This window comes from Erigeron canadensis, chromosome 3 (genome assembly GCF_010389155.1).
Source record: "Erigeron canadensis isolate Cc75 chromosome 3, C_canadensis_v1, whole genome shotgun sequence".
NCBI lineage: Eukaryota > Viridiplantae > Streptophyta > Magnoliopsida > Asterales > Asteraceae > Erigeron > Erigeron canadensis.
In genome coordinates this window covers 23,712,409-23,730,880 of record NC_057763.1, presented here as the reverse complement: position 1 = coordinate 23,730,880, position 18,472 = coordinate 23,712,409, and the positions used below count along the sequence as shown (strand labels likewise).

The window sequence follows — 18,472 nt, the reverse complement described above, 5'->3', positions numbered from 1 at the left end:
ATGTTGCTCTGGGCTTAAGCCCACACTGCCCATAGCCAAGGCCGGCTATGGTGATGTAGAAGTGACATGGACGAGGGGGTACGACATTCTGGTATTCAATTTGTTAACGAATCATTCCTCCCTTGTACGTAGGGGTGAAATCGATTCGAGCTATTAATGGGCTACTCAAGTTCAAGCTCGTTTAAGTGAAGTTCGAGCATGCAAAGGATAGTAGTTTTCAACTCAGAACATAAACTTAATACTAGATGTCTCAATTAGTGTTATGAGTCGAGCTTCATAAACTAATATTTGGCTTGGCTTGTTCAAAAGTTCGTTTAGAAATTCAAGTCGAGCGAGCTATTCAAGCTTCATGAATCACACGAGTCCAAGTGAAATTTATGAGCCATTGGAGTTAAGAACATAACTCGAATTATGTATTACCTTACTGATGGCCGTGTACAACTGTACATGAAATCTAGGTCCATTTCTAAGCGTCAGCAAAATGACATACAAAACAGAACCACCGTAGGTTTTCTTCTTTCTTAAAGATGAGCTATAACTGTACAAAGGTAATGGTCATGTGTGAATGTTACATCTTATTCACATAGCTTTTATCGTAAATATGAAAAAATTGATTTCAAAATGAGTATTCCTCAAAGACATCATCATGACCATATCGATCAACGGCAACATGAACAGATAATGGAAGCTTAGGCACCTCTCCGTCCTTTCATTCGGCAAATATTAAACATTAGTATTTACCGGAAAGTAAATTGAGAAAGAAGCATTGACCATTTCAACAAATGAACTAGCCTGTTTGCTTAAAGTTGTTTTATAATTATTAAATGTGTTTGTATTTACATTCACATTAAAAATATAACAATAAGATATTGCTACGTCAAAATCACTGTCATACATATAAACATGAATACAAATGCTTTACATTTCAATTCAATGTACAAGACGCAACCAACAAATTCCAACATTTGTCATCGCATATACACTTTCACACACTTTTATTAATTCATTTTCTAATTACATTGTAACGTACATATCCTATACACTTATTAACTTATTCTTGTTCCCTGTATTTGGCAATTAATTGGTTTTAAAACACACATTAAACTCATTAACAAGTCCTTCTCACCCCTTATGCCAATTTTAGGATGTCCAACAACCCATAACAAGTTTTCTTCAACACAGGAAATACTAGTGGTGTACGTGTTATATGTACGTAAACGTTGGTTCGATCTGCACATATTTTGGGATTGGTCAAGGCTTTTTTTATAGTCATCAACCCCGGTCAATTGATCAAGATGTTAAATTTTAAGCAGCAACATGAGTCGGGTTAAGAGTTGAATTTAAGTCACTTGGAGTTCGGTTAAGATTAGTCTTTTCTTTTTTCGCGAACCATATTTCAGGAACAACTTGCATTAGGTCATGTATTTTCTCCAATGCATAATCTGCTTCTTTTGTCTTTGTTGTTTTTCCAACCTGTTTGATTTCACAAAAGCAGATATGATAAGATTATAGTCTTCAAAATGTTTAATCTGTGACAACATATGTCCTATTCATATATTTATGCATACTTGCACAAAGTGTATATTTATGTTTTGATATAAACAATATTTTTATGCGTTCTTTAACAAACTATAATATTATCAAAAAACCTTAATTTGTAAGCCACGAATATTTTTCCGAACCTTAATTTTTAAGTGAATTAACAAAATTAAAAGTAATAACATTTATGGGTTACCAAAACAGTTCGGAGGCCAACAACTTTTCCTGCTGCTATGTTCCGAATATTGTCATCAAGAAACAGCTGTAACAAAAAAAAAAAAGACATTAAACACGTCACTTAAGCTTATATAAAAAACAATAAAATACACCAAATTATTGAAATTGAAACTATTTTATTATTTTATATAGTTTAACAAACAGTCCCTATTCGTTGTAACTAACCTTTCAACAAAAAATGATAGTGACTAATATTAAAATAATAACTATTTTAATTATCATGATCGATGAGAACATTATTGATATGACATCCAACACACTTAGATAATGACATACATTATTAATATATTCATTATTTCAATATTCTAATGGTCTTGACTAGGGTGTTTGATGGGTCGGGTTAATTGGGTTTTGGGTTATTTGGTTCGGGTTATTCGGGTTTCAAAGAATTATAAGTTAACCCGTAACCCAAACCAAATAATATTTGGGTTATTTGGGTTTGGGTTGTTTGGGTTCGGGTTTTGGTTAACCCAAATAAAATGTCATTGAATTTACGTGCATTAGTTACGCAATATTGCAACAATATAATTTCAATTTCAAAAACTTGAATAATAATGATACTTGTATAGACTAAGTTCTTTATTTTCAAATGTGTTGAAACACTTTTGATTATGCGTTTTTTGAATTCTTGAATGAAAAAATGATAATATTATTAAATAAAAGTCATAGACAAAACAAATAAATTACAAACTATATAAAAATATAGAAACTACTGATATTAAATAAACAAATTTTGACAATATATAACTCTTTTTATATTCATATTTTTACCATCTTTTATTAGTGTATTTTTTAACATCCATTATTGTTTAACTTTGCACGTTTCTGATTTTGTTTATAAATAAAAATTTAATATTCAAATAATATATACTTAAACAAATTTAATGTGTTATATTAGTGTGTATATATATATAAACGCATCTTATTTGGGTTATTTGGGTTGACCCAAACTATAACATTTTCACCCACAACCCAAACCGATTAAGCTTTGAGTTATTTGGGTTAACCCAAATGACGACCCACAAACCAAATAACCCAACCCGTATCACCCAAACCCATTCGGGTTGGGTCGGGTTATTTGGGTTTGGTTATTTTCAACACCCCTAGTCTTGACAATGAACCATGAGTAATTTTCTGCCACATATAGAGTGTGAACATCAATTTTTGCTAATAAATATTCTTAGATAACTTTATACATTTGAAGATATTTGACAACTTAGACTATTTATGACATTATAACATATCCCGTGTTAGGCTCAATTTTTTAGACATATTTTATCAATTACAACATACCAATATCCATTCAATATGCAAAAGTAAAATGTAAACAGTTATATCTTTATTCAGGAATTAAAATACTACCGTGAGAATCAAACCAGTTTATACTTAATTAACCAATTTAGATTTGATTTGAAATAAACACATTGTTATTAGATGCTCCTATATATATGTCATACCGTTCGGCTTGGATCAACTTCAGCTACATCGATAGCAATATTGATTGCATCTAATGAAGGTTTCAAAACCACAGGAAATTCTTGTGGTGATGATGACTTGGAATTGAACAAATTCGGATTCATTGTCTCAAAGCAAATGATCTGTTCGAAACAGTCATCGATACCTAAAAGACTTAGAGCCTTCATCGCATGAGTCCTATCCGAATTTGTGAATATCTATAGAAAAGAAAGGGAAAAAAAGGATCAATTTCTATTTTGTAGATACCCATTTGAGACTAATTATAATAATCATATAATATTTGACGATTGACATTTCATATGCACAAAGTCACAATTAGATGGTTTTTGCTTACAATTTTTCGTTGTCGAATAGTAAGCAAAAGATTTCTTAATTGAGGGTCTGGTTTAATAAGTTGATAAGGCAACCTTCCGTGCACGACGCTATGATAATCATCCGCGTCAACGTCATAGCCTAATGCCTACATTTGTAGACAATGCAAATTGTATTTAATTAGTAGCAAGTATTGCTTCTAATGATCAGATACACACGGATATAAAAATGAGATTTAGTATATATAAATACATATAAAATGTAAATATCGATGTAGATAGAAGATCATTACTCGTAGACCGGCAAGAGTGCTTCCATAAGTTTTAAAGAGTTCAACTCGAAGAACAGAAGCTTTCCGCTCTTCAAATCCATATTTCTCAACTAGAAAATCTGCAAAAATAAAAAATTTGTTTATTATGACGCACTTGATACTTTTGATAAATTGGCACGACAAGTTAATTATATATATATGCTAAGGTAAGTACCATCTATGTTACGCTTGGTTGCCTCGCCAAATCCGATATTTGAAGAGTACAAAGTATCGTCCAAATCTACAATCGATCATAAATCACAATCATCTATCAACTTAAAGCTTTCATACATTAAAACAAATGATGTTTAGTTAATGCATAAATGATTCTACTGTCATTAATTTTATATCTTATGTATTCTAAGAGATGTTATGGTTAATATACATACACATTTAATAAAACATAAAAACCCATATAAAATACTTATACATACCAAAGATGAGACAATCAAAAGGAGAGTAGGAATCCATGAATTAAGTAAGAAGAGCAAAATTAATAAATTTTGTTAGAGATATGAAAATGAAGGAGCTAGGAGAGGCAGAGGGAGAGTTCAAGAGGGAAAATGTGGTATTTATAATTGAAAAGATTGGATTGGTGACTCACTTTCAACTTTTATTTTATTATTACTTAATTAAGCATACATAACATAAAGAATAATAACGTGAAAAATGAGAACTTGTAGAATATATTCATAGCATAGCACCGCGTTATGTTGAGCGCGTCCCCACAAACATCATGTGTGAACATAATTATTTAAACCTTATGTTACCTACTTACCCACATATGTCGCAAAAAGAATATCTTAAGTATTCATACTTATCTATGACATTATGCATACATGTACCATGTATGTATCTACAGATCATACATATCATGTTATCTGTATCGGTTTCTCTAGATACATAGGTAATCCATCTTACTTAAAGGGTTAACAACATTTGTTATCTGACTTTTTTTCATGGAGAGGAATATAATAGGGAAGCAGAAGTGAAGATGTTAAAATACTTTGATTCTTTAATAAACATGTATCAACAAGAGTGGAGTCAATTAGCTAAACGATTCAATAAGTAAATTATTCTTTCTTGAGAGGCAATCCGTATATTATTTTAAATTTTTTTAGCTATTTTTTCTTGAAGTCTTTGATAGGTTAGAGCGTTGAAAAATGATTAATAAGCTTAAATTGCATGGACCCAAAAAATGACATGTATCATGTATATATATGATCAAATCAAAAGTAAATATGAATAAAATATCATGTATATATATGATCAAATCAAAAGTAAATATGAATAAAAGAGAAAGATATAGGATACATGTCAAATGGTGTTTAGGTGTATGTTTAAGTTTAGGCAGAAGGGTATGACACATCTTGACGAAAAGGAGACTTGCGTCATGTCGCATCATCTCACACCCTAAGATGCTATCAGAAGTTGGAGGATGGTGTCATAGGCTTTTTGAAGAGCATCTTTGAAGGAATCTTGCTTGAAAACATAAAAAAAGAGAAAAAAAATGGGTGGGTGGGGGGGGGGGGGGGGGAGAAAAGATAAATGAGTTAAAAGGCGTCTTTCGTTTGACTAAGATTTACTGCCAATAATCCTAGAGGGGCGGTGTAGCAGGCAACTTGGAGGCATGTCACCTCCTTAGTCGCTCCATACTCCTTCGCCTTATGTCTTTTTTTTAAATATGAATTATGGCACTAGTGTGTAACCAACTATGACTCAATGGTTATGTAATGTAGTGACCTTTCAAACTAGCTATCTGATGTAAGTATCTTCCATTTTTGTTCTTTTAATGTATATATCCTACCGGGTAAGATCCTATTTGTAACCGGTAATGCCACGATGGACGTAAAAAAGAAAACGGATTAAGGCACTAGAGTGTTACCAACTATGAGCGAATGTTTATGTAATTTAGTGACCTACGAAAGTGTTAAATTAATGTAAGAACCTTTCTGTTTTGTTCACTCGATATATGCTACCTGGTTACTCCGACAACTTTATACTCTGGTCATCTTCTCCGGCTAATTTCCGGCACTATCTTTGGTAACAACAAATTTTTTCGGAGAGTAAATATGAAATTGTAACTCAATGTCTAACTTCAATCCCCAAATCGGATTGTGATATGATCACTCAATCATCGTCCACCATAAAGATCTGGCCATCCCATCCCCACCACCATCAAGATTCAACAACGTTGGTTTACAATGGGGTAAAAAGGGGGGGGGCATGGATTTTGACAGAGGATGACGACGGTGGTTGTCTGGGTGGCGGGTAACTTTTGTTTATTTTATTTGTGGTTGTCAGTGGTGGCACGTGTCCAGATGAGGAGAAGGTGGAGAGATGGTCACACCTCTTGAGACCACCCACTACAACTTCGTCGGAGTCTAAGACCATCCACCATCTATCTCGTCGGAGTTCACAATCCACAACCTAACCATGATCGTACAACCGGTACATGAAAAGAACAAAAATGAGGGGTTCTTACATCAGATAGCCAGTTTTAAAGATCATTACATAACATAAACATTCAGTCATAGTTGGTTACACTCCAGTGCCATAATCCCAAAGTAAAATTAACATTGTTACCGACTACCGGTACGACAGGTCAACCGGTACATTAAAAGAACAAAAATGGAAGGTACTTAAATCAAATAGCCATTTTAAAAGATCACTACATGTCTACATTACATAACCATTAAGTTATAGTTGGTTACACTCCAGTGTCATAATCTCTTTTAAATATTCTACATAAAATAGGTGCACTTATTAAGACATGTTAAGAAACCTATTAACATGTATTTTATAAAATTCTTGACTAATAGTAAAAAAATCTTTACAATACAAATAATCTTATAAATCTCAACTAACACATAACAATAACATTTTTTTTACATTATCAAAGTTCATATACATGTTAACTAATACAACTTATATATCAAATCATAAAATCAATTCTTAGTATTGTATATCTATAACCAATAACCTTAACAGGTCTAAAAGGTTTAGTTTTGTTAAGACACAAATCTTAATAGGTCTTAACAAGTACAAACTTGTTACGACACGAAATCTATAAATCTTAGGATCAAATGCCAAACACAAACTTATTTAAAACAAATTGTATCGTATTAAGCGATTTTGTGTCAAAATTGTGACCTCTAATTAGAAGTGTAGCAATAAAAAAACGGAGAAGATTTACTCAAGTTATTTCCCAACTTTGACCTTTGATTGAAAAAAAAAGAAGTATTTAGAGTACTATTTAGATATGGAATGGATAATAGTACCACAACTCTTTATTAATCTACCATTATTACGTATTATATACTTGTACTAGTATTATCCCTACATTATATAAATCTCACTTCAAAATTTGTTAGTTATTCCCTATGTGGCATGCTTAAAAATGCAAGAAAGCCCAAAAATCATTACAATATTGCTCTCTGGAAGGTCTACGGATTAGTTACTTTTATAAGAAGTTCAAATTTTCAAAAACGGATTAGTTATGCTTTCAAGAAGTTCAAATTTTCAAAAATTTGAATATGTAACCGTTCGTGTATTGCTTGTGGTGGTTACTTCCTTGCATGTCTATGTCTATATAAGGCCACTTCCATTCAGTTTTAAGGCATTTTAAAACGTAAACACATAACAGATCAATTTTAGCATGGCTTCACTAAACCATGTTTCAATTAGAAATTTGCGTCCAAATAATAAGCCATGTACGATAACGGTTAGAATTTGCGGCTGTGGAAGCAACCTCTATATGGAGATGTTAATAACATAAGTAGTATTGGGATGATCCTGATGGACGAACATGTAAGTATTCATTGTTTGTGAATTTTTCTTTTTTGATTAGGTTACTTTTTAACATAACTTTCTTTCGAATTTATAACTAGCTTTTTAACATTCTAACGTATAAACATTTTCATTTTGAACGTTTGATAAAGTGGTTGTTGTTGCAACAATCGGTTTTATTTCAACCGACCAATTATGGTATTTAATGGAATGTGTGAACTGTTCTCAAGAAGTTAAGTTGACCGATCTCTACATGGATGCAGTCGACATTATTGATGCTTTAAGGGACAACAAAATGTGGATTTGTTGTTCATGTAACAAGGAAGGAGTTCTCATCAATCCTAGGTATATATTTATATTTCATATTAAAACTCTATAATCATTAAGTTGTGTGGTAAAATTGTATCTCTGTTTTTTTTTTGGTAGGTTTAATGTGCAAGTTAGGACTGTAGATGCTACTAGTGCTATTGGAGTTAAAATGAATGATCAACAAATTTCAAATCTTATACAAAGAACAGCCTATCAAATTTATGATGAAAATTATGAGGTATATTTGGTTTATTTTAGTGTTAAATAAGACTTTTCTATGCATTTTAAGTCATTAATTTTTTTTTAAATGGTCATTAGTTGTAATAGGAGTACATTTACTTCGCTACATGCATGCTTGAACTGGTGTTAAGGAAATTATTTAAGATTATAGCACATCCACGTGGGTCTATATATCAAAGTGGGGGAAAATTCATAATACCTATCACATCCAGGTAACCAACATAATCCTTCTTATATGCGCCTACTATGGGCAATCTATTTTATAATTTCTCTCCGGCGTGCAATGTACGCGTTTTAAGCTCTCATGTATCATTAATAAATCCCAAGGTATATCTAGTATCTTCTTCTTTAAATTAATCAACTCATAAGAATATTTTTATTATGTCCAACTCAGTTATATTTATTCATTGATACAATCTTAAAATAAAGTTTAAGAAAAATTATTTAGGATTGTCCGTGCATCACACGTGGTCTAAGCACTAGTATATTAGATAAGGCTAATAAAAAAATAATGGTTATAGTATGTCTTCCCATTTAGATATATCCATGGGATTTCACATTCAAAAATAAAAATAATAAAATCTGGGCGATTCGCGAGATTTGAACCGGGAGAATCGTTGCAATTCAAATCGATTCACCAACACTACATCAAATCTACGGTTTCCCTCTCTTATAATATCTCTCTCTCTCTCTCTCTCTCTCTCTCTTTTTTTTTTCCCAAATCATATCACACTTATTCATAATCCGCCCCTTTTCTTTGTCTCAAGCAAAAAACAATGACAGTCGACGCCATCTCTTCACCCGTTTCACGCCGAAAATCAACAACCGCCGTCGAAAAACCCAAATCTCGCTCTCCCCGGACCCGAACCACCCCGAAAAAATCACACCCAAAACCCTTATGGAAAACCATTCTCAGTATATTCATCAAGAATTCCATCCTTCTACTTATACTAATCCTTTTAGTCAAAATGGTAACTAAATTCGCTTCCTTTAACACAAACGATTTATCGTATTATTCGTACGAAAAAAGATTCGAAGAAATGGATGTTTTCTTGAAAACCACCACTAAAATGATCCAAAACCGAGTTGATTTCATTGATCAAAAGATTTCAAAAGAAACCGACGGTTTGAAAACCGAATTGGTCAACAGAATTGATGATAACCGGGCTGAGTTTACAGCCCGGTTTCAAGAATTGGGTCAAAAAGTTGTAAAAAAATCGGAAATTTCTCATTTGGTGACCAAAGATGAATTTGGTATGTTTTTAGATCATGAATTCAAGAATGGGTTTAAAGGCGGATTTGGGGATTCTATAAAACTTGATAAAGTTAAACAATTTGCTAAAGAAATTGTCGAAAATGAAATTGAGAAACATTCTGCAGATGGGATTGGCAGGGTGGACTATGCGGCTGCGTCTGGTGGGGGTAAGATTGTGAGTCATTCGGATTGTTTTTATCGAAAGGTTTTTGATAAGTTGAAGTGGAAAAATAGGGTTAGTGGGGATGCTGTGAACATGCTGCAGCCGAGTTTTGGTGAGCCTGGACAATGTTTTCCGCTTAAAGGGAATAACGGGTTTGTTGAAATTAAGCTTAGGACTGCTATAATTCCCGAGGCTATAACTCTTGAACACGTTGCCAAGGTTTGTTTGTTTTCGTCTAGTTTACAAAAGATTATTTATGGTTTCTTGTTTTCGTAGTTGCGTTTGGTGTGTCATAGTAACAAAGTTGATTGATGTGTTGATACAAGAAGAATGAAATGCCAGATAACTATGTAGTTACTTGTGTGATCATAGTTCTTTGTGGTTTTTCTAGTCAAATAAAATGTCTGCACTTATCATTTTTGGGCAAAATGTGCATTCAAGAACATATGTTGATATATGCTCAGAAGTGATAGTTGTCACTTATTTTAATATGAGGTGTCGCGAGTGATAGATATAAAACTAATTCACCTGATTTCAGTAATTTCAATGATTGTTTTACACTTTTACGTCATCAAAACTTTGAAAGCAAACTGAAGTAGCTTATTACTGGCTTTGTTGTAAAACCAACATTTCCCGAAAGTCAGATGATATATTTTGCTAGTGTAAGTTCTTTTTGAATGGATTTGTGTATTGACGTCTCTAAAGATACTTGCATTCACACCCTATGTATTTTAGGATGCTCATTTACTGTTGTCTTTGTCTACAAAGCAATTTATGGAGGTGGTAAAATGGGTGGGTCAGATAATTGGTAAAAAAATGTGTGTTTTTAGGGTAACAGCAGATCAATTCACATTAACTGAATAAATTTTTGTCCAAAGTTCTAATTGTTTGTATACATATTTAGTATATCAAATATGATTGCTTAAGTTATATTTTTTCAGAATCAATCTAGCTTTTTGGATAAGATAATTTAAAGGGGTTGTGTGTCAAAATATACGTCGGGTGACCTTGACCTTGTTTTGTGATCCTTTTTACTCATTGACCCGTTTCTTAACTATATTTAAAGCTATCTTTTGTGATGTTATTAGTAACTGCTATCCTTTTTATTGTTGTGCCATGAACAGAGTGTGGCATTTGATAGATCAACCGCTCCCAAGGACTGCAGGGTCTTTGGATGGTTGCACAACAAGGGTTCAGAACAGATACAATTGCTTACAGAGTTTGTGTATGACCTTGAAAAGAGCAGTGCTCAGACTTTCAATGTTTTGTACACAGGAGGATCAAGCATTATTGATACAATCAGGCTAGATTTCACGTCCAATCATGGAAACCCGGAACATACATGCATTTATCGGTTAAGGGTGCATGGTCAGGAACCCCATTCATTGTCATCCCTTGCATTGCAGTCATGACTTTTATGTTCGTAATGTTCTGTCATGTCTTCGTATGGGTTTTGAACGATAGTTCAGTATGTTACTTAAGCACTTGAAGTTTGTTTTAGATCCATATTATATGTATGTACATTGTTATGGATGGTTGGAGAAGCAAGTGTTGACAGATTATCTCTCAATCTTAAATGGTTGATTGTATGTCTTGTAGGCTTGTATATGTGTTGTATAATAGTATACTAGTTCCTGCTCTCTCGGTCCAAATTTAAATTCGTGTTTTCTTGCTATACAACGTCATAAGGATGTGCTATTTATCAAAATTATGTGGTACCACATCTTATCTAGTAACTACTAACTAGTAAGTTACACTGTACACGGATTCTTCAAATAGAACTGATGGAATCAAGAGAGACACCATTCGGATCACGACGACATAGTACTTTTCTACTTGATTAACATATACAATACTGGGAAAAGAACAGATATGCCCAGATATTAAAAAGAGTTCTATTTGTCATGGAAATTCGACAGGGCAACAAAGCAATCTGACCAATGGAAAATAGTTGTGATTGGACTGGGCTTTCAGGTCAAGTGATTAAAACTCTGAAGACAATGTGTAGTTCACAGAATAGCCACAACCAATGTTATACATACGCTAGCCAGTTCTCTAATGTCATAAATGAGGTTACTACCAAGTACCAACAATCTAAAGAAGATCATACTTGTAGGATTGTTTATTAGAGAAGGTTTCTCATTTAATTTAATTATACCTAATAACTACGATCCAGAAGTTAAGTTTCAATAGTGACCATTTGGTTGTTGCTCTACGGCCACTACCATTATGTCGACGCAATTCGAACATTATCATTGGATGGATTAAACTGTTTACTAACGTTTAGATGTCGTTCTTAACTTTTGTTTGTTTGGAGGCTATTGGTGAACTACTCAATATTGGGTATGCAAGTAATTTGGCAGAAGCCGTATTTGCTTGGGTGGATGCACGAGAACAAGGGATGGCACAAATTATGTTCTTTCTATTCTAATCTAAAATTTAAACTGGAATTAGGGAGAATTTTGCAAGTATACCTAAAACACATATGATTGAAATACAAAAGTTAAAGAACCAAAAAGTTTAAGGGCCTGTATGTTTCTTAAAAATAAAAAACTTTTTAACATAAGACTTAGGTTAGAAAAAAAATAAATCATAAGCCAATTTAAATTTTTTTTTAAACTTTAAATAAAGATAAGGTCATAAATCAAAACAATAAATAATTAATATAAAAAAAAGTAATATTGCTTAAAAGATAATGATGTCATAAGAACCCGAATTATTTAAATTAACTTTTATTACAAAACTAGATTATAATCTCGCGTAATACGCGGGTGGACATATAATGAATGACATTTAATTAGTACAAAAATGTTGAAAATAATTATATTATCATTTTGTCAAAAATAATTGTATTCATTATCAACATTTAATTAGTATCATTTATGTAAATATTTTAAGATATTAATAGTAAAGTATAAAGGAAAATACATATGACAAAGTTTTATTATGTGAATTCATAAATGTTTTATGCAAAATCACAATTTTAATTATAAAGTATTTAATTTTTAATTTGTTCTAATACTAAATATATGTTTTATATTTATTTAGTTATATATATTTATATATATATTTTTTTTAAAAAGTATGAATTACTCATGAATATCAGAAAATCAAACATATGTTGTCTTAATTGCATGTGTAATTATTTATATTACATTGTTGAAGCCATTTGCTGATTACACCACTTGCTTCATGTACTAATTAAAAATTACAAATTTTATTTGTAAATTTGATTTACCTAAAATTTAAACTTTTTTGTGACTTATCCACCAAACCACAACAACACATTGTCTAGGTACAATTATAGTACAATTTACTTAATTGGTATCATGTTATAATAGGCTAATTATTTTTAAAAATTTACCAAGGATTATTGGGTTTAGAATCAATGGTAAAATCGCTCATGATATAATGTCTTTATTTAAATAAAATCATAAGGTTTTATAGTTTTATATTTTTAATAAAAATATAAAGTCTATAAACTAAATAATCTATATGAATTTGGTTCATAATTTTTATATTTTATATTCATTCAGAATATATAGATATACACGAATTCGTTAAAACTATAAAATCTATAAACTGAAAAATCTATACGGATTCCCAAGGTTTTATGTTTCTTTATTTTATATTTGTTAAAAATGTGGTTTTGGTTCATAGTTAAACTTTATCAAATACCATTATGTGTTCCTTAATCAATATTAATGATTTTATGGATATAATATATTCATCCCAATTTATTGTGTGACTATTCTGTTAGGACTAAAAAAATATAAACTAAATTCATGCACTTATCTATTAAACAAGATATATATGAAATTAAGTAAATGTGAATCAAATCAATATTTTTAACGACTATAAAATATAAATACTAAAATGAAACAAAAAAATTAATGTATATCAACCACAAATAAAAAGTAATAAACAATTGTCTCACATAAAAAACTTAAATAAAAGTTAACCAACTAAAAATGAAAAAAAGAAAATATAAATATAAAAAAACAAATTTAGATAATTAAAATATATAAAAAATATAACAAAAATACAAAATCAAAATAAAATTAAAAAATTAATCATAACAAATATAGTTTGTTATAAGTTTAAAATAATAATAATAAATTTTAAGAAAGATAAAAGAGGAAAAAACGTAACTCAACAATTGTATTGGACGAGGTCTTAAGACCCGTGCGTTGCACGGCCAGGATGAAATATTTTTGTTTTCGTGTAATAATTGTATTTTAAAATTATTATTTTGATTGTTTGTCGGTGGTTTGAATATGATTTATGGTAGAATGTTGTTGAGATGTGTATATAAAATTTACGAAGCATTGACTTGATGTTGTATATGATGAGGTTAATTACTTAAGTTTCGACATATCATTAGAGATCGTATTAGCAAATGGAAATAAGATAAGGTTGGTGAATAATCCAGAGGAAATAAGCATGACACACATAGAAATATAAACTTTGAGTTATTGTGAAAGATGAAATTAGATGCATATTAGGAGACCATGTTTGAAGGTGTGTTACAAACTTATAAATTAGGCAATACAAATGTTGTCGTAAAGTTATTATTAGGGCGGAGGGAATGAGATCCAAGTCATTAATCTTACAAAATTCATCCTCTAATCAAAATCCTCCAACTCACAACTACTCAAATCTATCTTTTTCTTACCCGAGTTATAGGGATAACATACCCACTCGTTTCCATATCTTTTTTTAAAAAATGCATCTAGTTTAATAAATATCAGTATAAATGCATTAAAAAGTTTAGTATTAAAACGGTAAACAATCGCATCCTTGACAAAACAATGAAATACATTTCCCTAAACAAAAGTATTACATTAAAAACAGAAAAATAAACATTTTACAAACATCTATATAGAAAACAATCCGTCCTACACACCTTTGCATCAGAGTGAAGTCGGTACTCATGTACTTGTTCTTCATGCCTATTACATCTCACTGCCTACAAATCATGACAACAATCGGACCCGTAGATTCTTTGTGAAGTTGATTCAAAAAAATTCAATCCATTTCCTTAGGTTGTTTTGCAACAATAACATTACTCTTCCCCACTTATGAAAACTAACTTTTTAGGAGATAAGAATGCAAAGTGGGAAGTGAAGGATGAATTCCTCTATATATAGACCCTCATTGGGAACCAAAGAAATTCTATAACCCTCAACTCAATAAACTCTCATTAACCATCTACATATTTATGACAAACCTGACTTTTCATAATCTTTGGGATTTTCATCATCTCATATCATTGTTTAGTTTAATTGAATGTGGCTTTCAATTGATCACATGCATATGTATTTTACAACCACCCAATGTATCTGGTCTGACTTTTAGTTTGTATAAATAAAATTAACTAAACTAACCTATATATATATATATGCATTAACCAAATAAATAATGTCTATCTTGGTTTGGTTTTGTATGCGAATTGGGTTTTGTTTGTGTAGAATAATAAAAATAAAATAAAATAGATATGTATATATCGTCATGTAGTTAGATATGTATATATTGCATGCTGCTTCGTTTCATAAACAACTTTTAGAAAACATCCTTGCGGTCTACCAATTCAACTTCTCAATCGTCATCATTATAATCATTTACTATTGGAAATTATGTTTCAACTTCTTAATAATCCGTAATATAATCAATTACTTATGCTTCAACTTCCTAATGATCATAATTACCACTCTTCCAATAATGCACAATTGCACATAAACCTACTAATATATAAACCACATAACTAATCAACAAATTAATACTCATGCTACATACAATTATAAACTATGCTATTAGACCTATATCAACAATTATGTAGAGAGATTATTTAAGATTTAGAGTTGTTGCATAACCTAACTTTTATATTATGTAATGTAAAGATATATAAAGATTATAATTAAATTGTTTAAATGAAGAAGAATGTGAAGGAACATTATAAATGGATATCCATAATAATTAGAGTTTAACATTTAAAAAACCATCTCCATAATCAACTTCAAGCATTTATCATTCCATTAATAAGAAAGAGATTTAAAATTTAAAGTTGATTCAAAAACTTAACTTTTATATATATATAGATACTAATTTGGAAAAAAATATAGTATTATTTAGTTAGTTGAGGAAAGGATTGATTTATTTAATTTATTAAATATAACATCATTTACTAATTTAGTAAAATCCAAAAATGGAAGATGAGGTCATCGAAACAATTTAAAGGTCACAAATTAATCTTGCTTTTCATCCAATGGTAATGGTTTTTTCAAAAAAAAATTTAGAACTCTCTTTTATACTTATTGGAAGATAACACAAAGATCTTTTTTATCTATACTAAAATTATCAACTATCAAATTGAATAATGTAACCTTTGTAATTATAATTTATATTTATGTATTCATGTAAGTTATATAAAAGAAACGAAACATTCTTTACATTCTAGCAATAATAACCAAACACAATGTACATATTGTAGGTTATAATTACCCATTAAATAAATGCTGAAACCAAAATAATATATAATTAATATTAACAATAATCATGAATTCATCCTCATCCAAATACTCATACATTTGCATCACACACCAAAATGCCTCCATTATTTAAAGGGACGTGTTATATGTACTCCAATATACTATTTAAAAACTTATATAATCATTAATATTATTATTAAATGCCTCTCTATTTTTCTTAATCATTAAATATGGCGCCTGGTATCCCGACCATATTTTTGGTAACCCGACCAGACTATTAATGACAGGGGGCCCGCTTTTATTCTACCAGATTTACCATTACAGACATGGAGACCCACCCTATTTTGGAGCGATATGGTCGAGATACCAAAAACTTTGGTTGGGTACACCATCCGTTAAATATCTCTTACAAAACCCTCATTTACTAGCTTTTTTTTTTCTCTTTCCAATCATTACATAAATCATTTTTTATAATTTATTTCATTAACACAATATATCTCATAATAAATTTATTTTTCTTGATAGTTTATAGATATGTTAATCTTTATATATAGTTGTGTTAATGATATTATTAATATGTAAGTGAAATATTTATTTGAAAGAGAAATATTTCAAAAACAATGACGAATATAATGACATTAAAATATGTAAGTGAGATATTTATTTGAAAAAGAAATATTTCAAAAACAATAACAAATATTTCACTTAGATATTTTAATGTCATTATATTTGTTATTGTTTTTAAAATATTTTTTATTTATTTATGTCATTATATGTTATTGTTTTTGAAATATTTTTTATTTATTTATTTTATTTTTGGTCTTTTATAAAATACATAAGTTTTTTTTATTAATAATATCACTGACACAACTATATATAAAGATTAACATATCTATAAATATAATGACATTAAAATATGTACGTGAAATATTTATTTGAAAAAGAAATATTTCAAAAACAATAACAAATATTTCAGTTAGATATTTTAATGTCATTATAATTGTTATTGTTTTTGAAATATTTTTTTTTCTTTATGTTATTAAATTTTATTGTTTTTGAAATATTTTATTTTTATTTTCGGACTTTTATAAGAGACATAATTTTTTTTATTAATAATACCACTGACACAAATATTTTAAGAGATATTTAATGATTAAGAAAAATAAAGAGGTATTTAATGACATTATTAATGATTATATAGGTGTCTAAATAATATATTGAGGGTCTTTTTAGACACTCTCTATTTAAACTCTAAAGATATATTTAAATTAGGTTGACAATAGTCAACAAGAAATTCACGTATTGTTACTTTTTCGATCTGGCAAACAAAACTTACAACCAAACTGTTGAGTAATGTAAACAAGATCCATTAACCAAATCTTAATATTATCTTAATATATACTAAAAGACAACTGATCTAACTTTAATCGACCAATCACAACCTTCAATTTCACAAGATTAATTAAATCAACACATTTTTTGATTTTCTATCATTAATTTACACTTTTAACCCAATTCAAAAATAATTAATATAATTTACTCTTTTTGATTTTTTATAACTAATTTACACGTTTAACCCAATTCAAAAATAATTAACACTTTATCGCATAATGTCTTTCTAATAACAAAATATAGCTATAAGTTAGAGAGGTTACAACATTTAAATTAGTACGAATTAATATTTATATCAATATTTTATTTTATAAATTTTTTGTTAATTTCAATTGTAATCAAACTATAATTAGAATAATAATCATTGTTGTTATTAGTAATTGGAATGAAACTATATATAGGATACAAAATTTTTTATTTAGCATTAAATATTACGTTTTAATATCTCAATTTTTTTTAAATATATTTTTACATTTAAAATCTATTATGTGGGCCCCGGAGGTGAGTTTTTCCCAAGGTCTCAGGTTCGAGTTTTTAGTTTCTCATCTCAAGTTATTTTCTATAAGGGTGGGGGGAGCGCCTCGCCACCCCTCCTTTTTCTATTTAATTTAATTTCTACTTATTTTTATTCAAATAATAATAATAAAAATAATAATAGTAATAATAATAGTAATAATAGTTTATTAAAAAATTTATACAAAACAAAAAGAAAAACTTTTAGCTACTTTAACAAATAGTTTAATACTCCAGGGTGTAAAATGTAAATATATATAAAATCTTATCTTTTGGATCCTTGGCTGCGTCTTCTACACCTGCAACTTTATACATATACAACCTATATATATATATATATCGATAATGGCAGTCTGGTTAAAAAAAAAGGAAAACCATAAGCAACGGTCATATACAACGGTCATTCAATCGGTAGTGAAATCAGCACAGCCCTCCCCATTCCCCCCCAC

The 18,472-nt window shown here is 29.8% G+C and overlaps 2 protein-coding genes across 2 annotated transcripts; one reads left to right on the top strand and one right to left on the bottom strand.

Moving 5' to 3' along the window:
* Positions 1–898: 898 nt before the first annotated feature.
* LOC122592531 (suppressor of disruption of TFIIS) lies at positions 899–4,423 on the bottom strand. Its single transcript, XM_043764783.1, has 7 exons — positions 4,309–4,423; positions 4,050–4,115; positions 3,857–3,954; positions 3,587–3,712; positions 3,234–3,449; positions 1,736–1,801; positions 899–1,473 (listed from the first exon to the last, which is right to left on the bottom strand). Exons 1-7 carry the CDS (start codon positions 4,343–4,345, stop codon positions 1,306–1,308), a joined length of 777 nt encoding a protein of 258 aa, XP_043620718.1. The 5' UTR covers positions 4,346–4,423; the 3' UTR covers positions 899–1,305.
* A 4,349-nt stretch (positions 4,424–8,772) lies between these two features.
* LOC122594246 (SUN domain-containing protein 1-like) lies at positions 8,773–11,200 on the top strand. The gene is made up of 2 exons (XM_043766717.1): positions 8,773–9,849; positions 10,755–11,200. Exons 1-2 carry the CDS (start codon positions 8,989–8,991, stop codon positions 11,040–11,042), a joined length of 1,149 nt encoding a protein of 382 aa, XP_043622652.1. The 5' UTR covers positions 8,773–8,988; the 3' UTR covers positions 11,043–11,200.
* The last annotated feature ends 7,272 nt before the right edge of the window (positions 11,201–18,472 follow it).

What these genes read in the sequence shown, in the direction of transcription:
- LOC122594246 (XM_043766717.1), top strand. Translation starts at nt 8,989, where the DNA reads ATGACAGTCGACGCCATCTCTTCACCCGTTTCACGCCGAAAATCAACA. An exon ending in CTCTTGAACACGTTGCCAAG is followed by an intron (nt 9,850 to 10,754) that starts GTTTGTTTGTTT and finishes TGCCATGAACAG; the next exon opens with AGTGTGGCATTTGATAGATC.
- LOC122592531 (XM_043764783.1), bottom strand. Translation starts at nt 4,345, where the DNA reads ATGGATTCCTACTCTCCTTTTGATTGTCTCATCTTTG. An exon ending in AACCAAGCGTAACATAGATG is followed by an intron (nt 3,955 to 4,049) that starts GTACTTACCTTA and finishes TTATTTTTGCAG; the next exon opens with ATTTTCTAGTTGAGAAATAT. An exon ending in GCACTCTTGCCGGTCTACGA is followed by an intron (nt 3,713 to 3,856) that starts GTAATGATCTTC and finishes CTACAAATGTAG; the next exon opens with GCATTAGGCTATGACGTTGA.